The 9,952-nt window shown below is 31.2% G+C and overlaps 2 protein-coding genes across 2 annotated transcripts; both read left to right on the top strand.

The window, feature by feature from the left end:
- The first annotated feature begins 1,120 nt into the window (after window positions 1-1,120).
- On the top strand, window positions 1,121-6,450 carry LOC122136281 (purine nucleoside phosphorylase-like). Its single transcript, XM_042719119.1, has 5 exons — window positions 1,121-1,307; window positions 1,386-1,489; window positions 2,721-2,896; window positions 3,972-4,162; window positions 5,486-6,450. The coding sequence occupies exons 1-5, from the start codon at window positions 1,247-1,249 to the stop codon at window positions 5,701-5,703; spliced, it is 750 nt and encodes a 249-aa protein (XP_042575053.1). The 5' UTR covers window positions 1,121-1,246; the 3' UTR covers window positions 5,704-6,450.
- A 1,767-nt stretch (window positions 6,451-8,217) lies between these two features.
- LOC122136377 (GTPase IMAP family member 9-like) lies at window positions 8,218-9,585 on the top strand. The gene has a single exon (XM_042719317.1). It carries the CDS (start codon window positions 8,258-8,260, stop codon window positions 9,320-9,322), a length of 1,065 nt encoding a protein of 354 aa, XP_042575251.1. The 5' UTR covers window positions 8,218-8,257; the 3' UTR covers window positions 9,323-9,585.
- Window positions 9,586-9,952: the final 367 nt, after the last annotated feature.

Here is a 9,952-nt window from a genome sequence, read left to right on the forward strand (position 1 = left end):
CATCAGTACTTTTCTTTTTCAAACATTTGGTCTGTAAAAGGCAATTGTAGGTTGATTTAAAAACATTATTTAGTGAAACACACACACAAAAAAAAAAAAAGTAAAAAAAATGTGTGTCTATATACATATATATATGTGTGTGTGTGTGTGTGTGTGTGTGTGTGTGTATATATAAATTAGATTTAATTTTTTCTTTTTTTTATTCTTCATTTTTTTTTTTTTTTAAGATGTCTATATAGTAATTTTTATTTCAGTTTTTTTAGTTATTTTAGTTTAACTGACAATGAAAAATGTTTGCTTTGGCAACTAGTTGAAATAAATAAAGTTGACATTTTTATATTTTATATCAAATAACACAAATGTTTTTTATGCCTTCTTGTCTTAAATATTTAGTTTTTCAAATAATTAATGATATCAAATGAAATCATTTAATTTTATGAGTGTATTTCTCATATTAGTATTTTTTTTTTAAAAAAATATGTGTATATAGTAGTTTTTATTTAATTTTTTTAGCTATTTTAGTTCAATTAAATGAAAATGAGAAATGTTGCTTTGGCAGTTAGTTGAAATTAAAATAAGTAATTTTTTTTTACATTTCATTTCAGTTAATGTTTATTTTATTTCAAGTAACAGAAATGTTTTTTTTAATGTCTTTAGTTTTAGTTAATTATAATAACCCTGATCTTACACATTTTGCTTCTCAAGTAAATCTAATAATAGAAAATAAAATAATTAATTTCAGTTGAAAATTTAGTTTTTTTATTTTTATATCTGTTATTTTTATTTTTATTTATTTTTTAAATATATCAACATTATTTTTATATAATTTTTTAATTATTTTAGTTAAACTAAATGAAAATGAAAAATGTTGATTTGGCAACTAGTTTGAAATAAAACAAGTTTAAGTTTTTATATATATATATATATATATATATATATATATATATATATATATATATATATAATTTCAGTTAATATGTCTTTTATTTCAAGTAACGGAAATGTTTTTTAGTGTTATTTTTTTTAGTGTAATTATACCTGATTATTTTCCACATTTTGCTTCAAATGATACTGAATGAGATTAAATGCACACTTATTTGAGTGAAACCCCAGGACTGTTTCTCTGCTCTCCTCCAGGTACAGTTATGAGGAGTGTAAGGCCACAGCTGATTGGCTGCTGGCTCAGGCTCCAGTGCGCCCCCTGCTGGGGATCGTGTGCGGCTCCGGTCTCGGAGGATTGGCAGAAATGCTGAAAGAACCGCTGGTCATCAAGTACAGCGACATCCCGAGCTTCCCTCAGAGCACCGGTGAGTTCAGAGCATGTGCTGCAGTGGCTGACGTGCTGTAATCGTCTCCAGACTCACTCCTAACCGTGTTTTCTGTAGTTCACGGTCACGCTGGACAGCTGGTGTTCGGCACGCTTAAAGGAACGCCGTGTGTTTGCATGCAGGGCAGGTTTCATCTGTATGAAGGATACCCCATCCAGAAGGTGATTAACACACTAACAGTTTGTCTCAAATAGACCCAGCTAACTAAATGTGTTCTAACATTCTGCTTAAGGTCCCGTAAAGTTATGAAAATGTTCAGTCTGATTGTTCTCTGAAACATTAAGTTTTTTCTTGGTTATGCGTGTTTTTTAAGCGTCATTGACATATAGCTTTTATTAATATTTAGATTTTTTATTTTATTAATTTTTTATATTTTCTGTTTATTTAAATTTGAGTTATGTTTTAGTGATTTAGTACATTTTTGTTTTTATTAGTTATTTTTATTTATTTATTTTAAATTTTAATTTAATTAATTACAATTTTCAGTTTGAGTTTATATATATATATATATATATATATATATATATATATATATATATATATATATATAATATATATATAGTTTTAATTTATTTTGTTTCATTTTTAATTATTTTAAAAACATCAAGTTAAACTTGATTGAGAAATGTTGCCTTGGCAACTAGCTGAATTAAAATATGTTCATGTTTTTTTAAATTTTACTTTTTAAATTTGTTTTGCTATTTTAAAAAAAATAATCATTTCATTTTATCTTAGTTTTGTTTTTAAGTTACAAAACTTTTTTATATGGGTTTAGATTTAATTTTAATTAATTATAATAATAGCCTGGATGCAAGTGTTATAGAACACATAAATGGAATGTTACATTGTATCATTTTGCAAACATTATAGGAATGTTATTTTTGAACATTTTTTAAAGTTCTGAAAAAGTAGTAACGTTTAAATATGTTAGATAGACATCCAACTGAAACAGAAAACTTTCCATGATTTGAAAACATTATTAAAGAACGGAGAGCTTTACACAAATATTTCCTGGAAGAGCATTAGTTGATGACTTCTGCAGAACGTTCCGAGATCATTCCCAGTCTTCTGAGGAGGAGCTGTTCTTTCGTTATCTCCTGCACTGTATCGCTTCTCAAACAGCCGCTGCTCCTGTATTATCAGTGTTTGCTGAATGTAAATATCAGCGGTGCTTTTACAGTCTCTTTATTAATACAAAGCAAACTTTACACGTGTGAAATGTTCACAGAGTTACACAATCATCGCTCTAGTTCTGCTCCTCTGAGAATAATGTCAGAGTGCAAAGATTCCTAACTATCCTCCAGGTGTTAGTTTGTGCATTACATATTTCTGTTGATTTTTGAGATGAATTGTGACGTTGTTTCTGATGCTGGGATGATCTGGTTTCGGCAGACCACGATGCCGATCCGTGTGTTTAAGCTGATGGGTGTGGAGACGGTCATCCTGACCAACGCCGCCGGCGGACTCAACCCGGACTTCACTGTGGGCGACATCATGGTCATCAAAGACCACATCAATATTCCTGGATTCGCTGGAAACAACCCGCTGGTGGGAGCAAACGACGAGAGGTGAGACTCTCATGATGCTGAGGTGAATCTGATTCAATTCTGAGATTATTTACTACATCAATAATAGCACAGACGCGTTTGATGAGGTGCAGTGCTGTTATTGTTAACTAAAAACAGTACTAGTCATTGAAACGAAGATGAAATAGCGTGTAAATATTAGATAAATAAAACGAAACTAAAAACTTAATATTGACCTGGCAACAACCTCAAAAGAAATATTACTAAAATGACTAAAACAGAGATCAAATTAATTAAAGCTACATAGAAATATATTTGAAAATAATAAAAATAAAAAAATCACATAGCAAAATTTCTAAAATGAAAACTTAAATAAAAATTAATTAAACTTATATAGAATATATATAAAAAAAAAAATAAAAATTGTTAAAAAAATCAAAACTGAAATACAAAATAATTAAAGCTATACATAAAATCTTTTTAAAAAAATGGATAAATTGACTAAAGGTACAAAATTATTAAAATTAAAACTGAAATAAAGAAAAATTAAAGCTATAGAGAATAATTCAAGTAATACATTTACAAAAGCACATGAGGTACAAAATAACTGAAATTAAAACTGAAATAAAATTAAATTTATGTGTTTTTAATAAAATGATGAAAGCACTAAATTTCTAAAATTAAAACTGAAATAAAAAAAAGCTATATATATATATATATATATATATATATATATATATATAATTTTTATTTATTCTTTTTAATTACAAAAAAGCACATGACAAAATTATGCATTAAGCATAACTGGGAACTAATAATTGGTAACTAAAACTATTAAAAATCAATTTCAGTAATTGAAAAAAAAAACAATAAAAATATAATACAATAAAAATATTGGATGGATCATTAAAAAACAAATGGAAATTGAAATAAAATTTTAGTAAAAATATATTTTTAAAAACACTGATAAAAATAACAAAAGCACTAGTCAAAATGACTGAAACCTAAACTAAAATGAAAATCTATATATCAGTATTGACTGTATAGGAAAGTGCCTGACTGAGAGTGGTGTGAGCTGGTGTGAGTGTGGGTTCTGCTCTGGTTGTGTCTGGCTCAGGTTCGGCGAGCGGTTCCCGCGTATGTCGGACGCGTATGACCGCGGTCTGCAGCAGCTGGCTCACGCGTTCGCGGCGGAGCTGGATTACTCTTCCTTCATGCATGAAGGTGTGTACAGTGTGTTGGGCGGCCCGTCCTTCGAGACCATTGCCGAATGCAGAATGCTGCGCTCCCTCGGAGCCGACGCTGTGGGTCAGTTAAAACACTCTGCATTCTTTTATTATTATTATTATTATTTTTCTTAATTGGACTTCATTATATATGTTTCAGTGGGAAATTTGTAATTGTTCTGAATTTTTTCGTTGATCCTTTGGATAGTGTAACTTTGATTTAATAAAAAATAGAGTATTAAAAAATTATTAATAATTAATATAAACAATATACTTTTTTTTATAGTATATATAAGTAATATGTTATTGCCATTTTAACTTTTAGTAGATATTTACAGTTGGGAAATTATTAGTTGCAGAAGTAATTGTTCTGTATTTTGTGCTGATCTTTAGATAGTACAACAAAATTGAATAAACATAATTAAAAAATAATTTATAATAGCATATAATTTTATGTATAATATAATAAACATATAATTTTATTATTATTATTATTTTAACTTTATATGTTCAGGTGGGGAACTTGTATTTATGTTAATCGTTTGGACAGTATAACATAATAAAATAATTTATATATATATATATAATATTATTTTAACTTTGTTATATATGTACAGGAGGGAAAGTGGTAATTGTTCTGTATTTTGTGTTGATCTTTAGTGCAACAAAATTGAATAAAAATCGAATAAAAAAATAATTTATAATAGCATATTATTTTTATGTATAATATAATTAACATATAATTTTATTATTATTTTAACTTTATTTGTTCAGGTGGGGAACTTGTATTTATGTTGATCGTTTGGACAGTATATCAAAATTGAATAAAAACAGAGTTGATAAAATAATATATATATTATTTTAACTTTGCTATGTATGTTCAGGAGGGTAAGTGGTAACTGTTCTCTATTTTGTGTTGATCTTTAGATAGTACAAAAAAATTTAATAAAAATAGAATTTTAAAAAATTAATAATAGTATATCATTTTTATGTATAATATAATTAATATATAACTTTATTATTGTTATTGTATTTATGTTGATTGTTTGGAAAGTATAACAAAATGTAATAAAAATAGAGTTGAATTGATAAAAATAATTTATATATATAATTATTTTATTATTATTTTAGCTTTATTATATACATTCAGGACAGAAAGTTGTTATTGTTCTGTATTTTGTGTTGATGCTTTGGATAGGGTAGTGTAGTAAAAAAAAAAAAAAAAAGTAAAAAATAAGTGTGCAGGGTCAGTTGTGATGTTGATTCGAGCTTGTTTTGAATCAGAATCATTTCTTTGAGTGACAGAGGTGGAGGGAGATAATGTATGAAGTAGCGTGACACACAGAAGCAGTGTGATGTATGAAACTGAACGGGAAGTGCTCTGTGTGTGTGTGTGTGTTTTAAGGCATGAGCACGGTTCACGAGGTGATCGTGGCGCGTCACTGCGGGATGAGGGTCGTGGCTCTGTCTCTGATCACCAATCAGGCGGTGATGGACTACGACAGCGAGAAGAAAGCCAATCACCAGGAGGTCCTGCAGACAGGCAAACTGAGAGCACAGCAGATGGAGAACCTTGTCTCCACCATGATCTCCCGCATGCAGCTGTCAAACAACCAACTCTAAAGCACTGACCCACACGCAGACCGCCAGACGCTCGCTGACCACACGGACACTAATCATAGATTTTCCCTTTACGGTGTTTATATTTCAGGGACAATGGGAACATAATTGCCTTTTCCTGCCCCTAGAGGGCAGGCAGATAACTAAATAAATCAACACACATACATACACATGTAACACCATCATACCTGAATGATGAATGGAGAGATTTTAAACTTCAAAGTTATTCTGGTTTAAACTGATTATTTTAATATGTATTTATTGTGTCCAAATGTCTTAAACGTGATTTATTTAAAACCTTAGTTAAACAAGTGGGAAATAATACATAAACGTCCAGTCATGAAGAAAATTGGGATTTTTGTTTTGTTTTTGAATATATATATATATATATATATATATATATATATATATATATATATATATATATCTATAAAAATTTATTTAAAAGAAGAATGTTACTGAATTCACTGTAAGGTACTGAAACTGAAGATTAATGTATTTATTTGACCTATTTATGTAAAGCAGCTTAAACTATAAGGTTTTTGAAGTTGTTTTAAATTGCACTAAATGATGGAGTATTTTGGTGTTTTATGTGTCAGTTTTAAGATCTGCTGTTTTACTGACTTTTACCTGCACTTTCCCCAAAGGCATTTATTTTATTGACCTGAACGTTGAAATTGCACGTCAAGCTTTTACAGATGTTTCTGTGTGATCTGCGTCAATGCAATAAAAAACAATGTTGTACCAACAGTTTTCTTGGAATGACATTGTGTTACTGTAATTTACCTACTTCTTTCTGAAATATTAACACATCTTATGCTTTGTTGGACAGTGTTGCCTGTTTCCCATCCAAACATTTCCTAAAACTCTCCTTATAAATAATTTGCATGACATCACACAATGATTCTTGTCCATAAATTGCTAAAATTTCCTATCGTTCTCTTGTACAGACATTTCTCAGAATTTTTTTTTTTCCCAGTGAGGATATTATTTAATAATGTAAAGCTCGTTTAGTTTAATGTGACTTTATTTTTTATTTTTTTTTATTTTATTGAAGCCGTAAAAATACGTTGACGCTGTAAACAAAGAGAAATGCATTTAAAAGTCCTGCGCATTTACGCCATATGTAAAAAATCAGTGATCAACTGTATGCACATAATCAGTGACGTCAGTTCATTTCTGACACAGGATCCCACTGGTGTAGGCTATTTATGAGGCCCAAAGAAAAAAACAAGTAATTAATGTTATTAATAAACTCTTATGTGCATGTCTTGCATTAAATATGTTTATAAATACATACAAATGCATTTATCTTTGTCATATCGGTCAAGGAACATTTTGCGAGCAACGCCAGTTTCGTTTCTGTAAGTCCTGCCCATCATCAACAGTCCAAACGACGAGAAACTAGTTCGATGGAGTTGGCAAGATATTCACAGATTCGACTTTTCTGGATCAATAAGTCACGAGCAAAACGTTTTTACTACAGTATTGACGCCTCTTTTCTTTCGTAGTGATGTAGAAAACGAGCTACAAGCGAGTTTTCCTCTTAACAAGCTTTCTTCCGCTCTGTACAAATAAATTAATCTCTATGGGAAGGGACCCGAAGGGACCGTGTGCAAAGTGCGAAACGCGAGAAATGTTACTAATAAAAATACTCAGTAACTTTACAGTAACACGCTGTAGTGTCACCAAATTCAGTTCACACACCACTGCTCTCCTGCTGGTTATACTACAACACTTATTTTGAAAACAATTGCTTTGGCACATTGTTATGATTAGCTTTTGTGAAAAATAGTCATAAATAGTTCATAACATTACTGTCCAATAAAACCATGAAAATTGTTTTCAAATGTTTTCAAAATAAATGTTTTCAAAATAGGCCTTGTAGTGTTGTAGTATAAGTGTTGTAGTATAACCAGCAGTAGAGCAGTGGTGTGTGAACTGAATTTGGTGACACTACAGCGTGTTACTGTAAAGTTACTGAGTATTTTATTAGTAACATTTCTCGCGTTTCGCACTTTGCACACGGTCCCTTCGGGTCCCTTCCCATAGAGATTAATTTATAGTAAAAGTAAAAAACTGTAGTAAAAAGGTTTTTGGATCCAGAAAAGTCGATTTTGTGAATATCTTGCCAACTTTACCGGAAACTGGAAAACATGTCCAACGAAGGTAATAAAAGATCATTCTATTTTTTGAGTATCATTTGTTTATTAGACGGTTGTATAACTTATTTCATTTAAACCGTATTACTTCTGTATTGTTTGGAAAAGTCTCGATAAAGAGTGTGTTTTGTATTATGCTGTAATTGTATGTATTTTACACACCCAGTGAAACCAATAATGATTGTACGCTCATTTTTTTTTTTTTTCAGGTGCACTTAGGGTGAGGTCGAGAAAGAGGTTAATATGAGGGTAATGTGAGAGTTGTTAAAGATGTTTTTTAACTGTTTGTTGATCTTATTGAGCTCTGAATGAACTGAGACTGGTTCTGCTGGGAAAAAAAGGTTGGGGGGGGAGACATCATCCTGGGAAACAGATGCTTTAATGATGAACTGTGCATGAGTTCAGTCACTAAAGAGTGCAAGAGAGCATGTGGAACGGTCGAAGGATGGAATCTTGCTCTTGTGGACACACCTGATTTTATTGACTCAGATCAAACACTTAAACAAATAAAGCATTGCCTGGCCTTGTGTTCTCCTGGTCCTCACGCGTTTCTGCTCGTCATACCAATAGAGCGATATACAGAGGAGCAGCAGCGCACCGTAGAAATGATTCTGGAGATGTTTCGTGAAGATATTGACAATCACAGCATCCTGATATTCTCACACGCCGACAGACTCGGAGGAGAATCCATCGAAAGTTTCCTTTCGAAACAAAATCGAAAAGTTCAAGACCTCGTGGAGAGATTTGGGAGGCGTTTCATGGCCTTCGACAACACAAACCCTACAAACCCAGAACAAGTGAGTCGACTCCTGCAGAAAGTGAACGAGCTGCTGGCTGTGAATGAGAACCGTCACTTCACTAATGAAGTTACAGAAGCAATGCAGGAAGCCCAAAGGATAATAGAAGAGATAAGAGAAACTGATATGGCTGAAAGAAAGAAGAATATCAAGAGGCAGGTCAGAAAAATGGCTGATGCTCGTTGGCGTGCGTTTATTTCTTACATGAATGAAGAAAAGCAAGAAACTGAACAAAGAAGGAAACGCATTCAAGGCAGGATTGATCAGACTGAGATGGATATAAAGAAGGAAGAACAGAATGTGCGACCGATTCCAGAAAGACTGAGTCGGTTCAGAGTATCTCTGCAGAAAGAGCTGGAGAACATGGGACAACTGGAGGAAAGACGGATGAAGGAGGAGAGAGAGAGAAAGGAAAGAGAAGAGAAAGAAAAGAAGGATCTAAAGATCTGGATCCAAGAAGAGGAGCAGAGGAGACTAAACGAAGCAGGACAGAAGAATCTACATTCTTCAGATGACTGTAAAATGATACTTTGGATAACTGTCTTCATTCTGGGGTTTGTGATCGTATTCTTGCTATTGATCATAGTGTATCTGATATTTTCTCAGCAGTCAGATTGTAAACAAAGTTTTTGGAGTTTTTCTTTTTTTAAGACAGCTTCTTGAGTTTTGAAAGGAAAGCTGAGTCAGGAATGATGACCCACTGCAGCACTCAGTGAAGCGCAAAGTATTTTTAAGTGCAATGTACTTTAAAAATCCAAATCCAAAATGATTTTCTCATTTATTTTTAAGCATCTAATTTGGGTTTTCAGTAGCAAAAACTCTTGAGTTTGCAGGGTTATTATAGGTAAAAGTTCATATATAAAAACATAATAAACATTAACTGAAATAAAATACATACATAATTTCTCAAGCTATATATTTCAGCTAGTTGCCAAGGCAAGATTTGTCATTTTAATTGACTTAACTTGATGTAAATAACTAAAACATAGAAAAAATAAATAAAAACTATATACATTACAACATATAAAAAAAATACTAAACATGACAAAAACACACAACAAAATTACAAAAACTTTAAGTAAAATTAAAATGAGAATGGAAAAGATAAAAATAAAAACTGATTCGAAATATTAATAAAAACTATAATAATATATTGATGCTAAAATAGCCCTGGGCTAAACATTTAGATATTTATGATTTAATCATTTTATTAGACTTTTCTTGTTGTGTGATCATACGATTATGTGGTTTCATGGGATATCTGCATGTGTAAATCGCTGTTTTATTCTCTAC

Source organism: Cyprinus carpio, chromosome B2 (assembly GCF_018340385.1).
Source record: "Cyprinus carpio isolate SPL01 chromosome B2, ASM1834038v1, whole genome shotgun sequence".
Taxonomy (NCBI): Eukaryota; Metazoa; Chordata; class Actinopteri; order Cypriniformes; family Cyprinidae; genus Cyprinus; species Cyprinus carpio.

What these genes read in the sequence shown, in the direction of transcription:
- LOC122136281 (XM_042719119.1), top strand. Translation starts at nt 1,247, where the DNA reads ATGCTGAAAGAACCGCTGGTCATCAAGTACAGCGACATCCCGAGCTTC. An exon ending in GTGGGAGCAAACGACGAGAG is followed by an intron (nt 2,897 to 3,971) that starts GTGAGACTCTCA and finishes TGTCTGGCTCAG; the next exon opens with GTTCGGCGAGCGGTTCCCGC. An exon ending in CCTCGGAGCCGACGCTGTGG is followed by an intron (nt 4,163 to 5,485) that starts GTCAGTTAAAAC and finishes GTGTGTTTTAAG; the next exon opens with GCATGAGCACGGTTCACGAG.
- LOC122136377 (XM_042719317.1), top strand. Translation starts at nt 8,258, where the DNA reads ATGAGTTCAGTCACTAAAGAGTGCAAGAGAGCATGTGGAACGGTCGAA.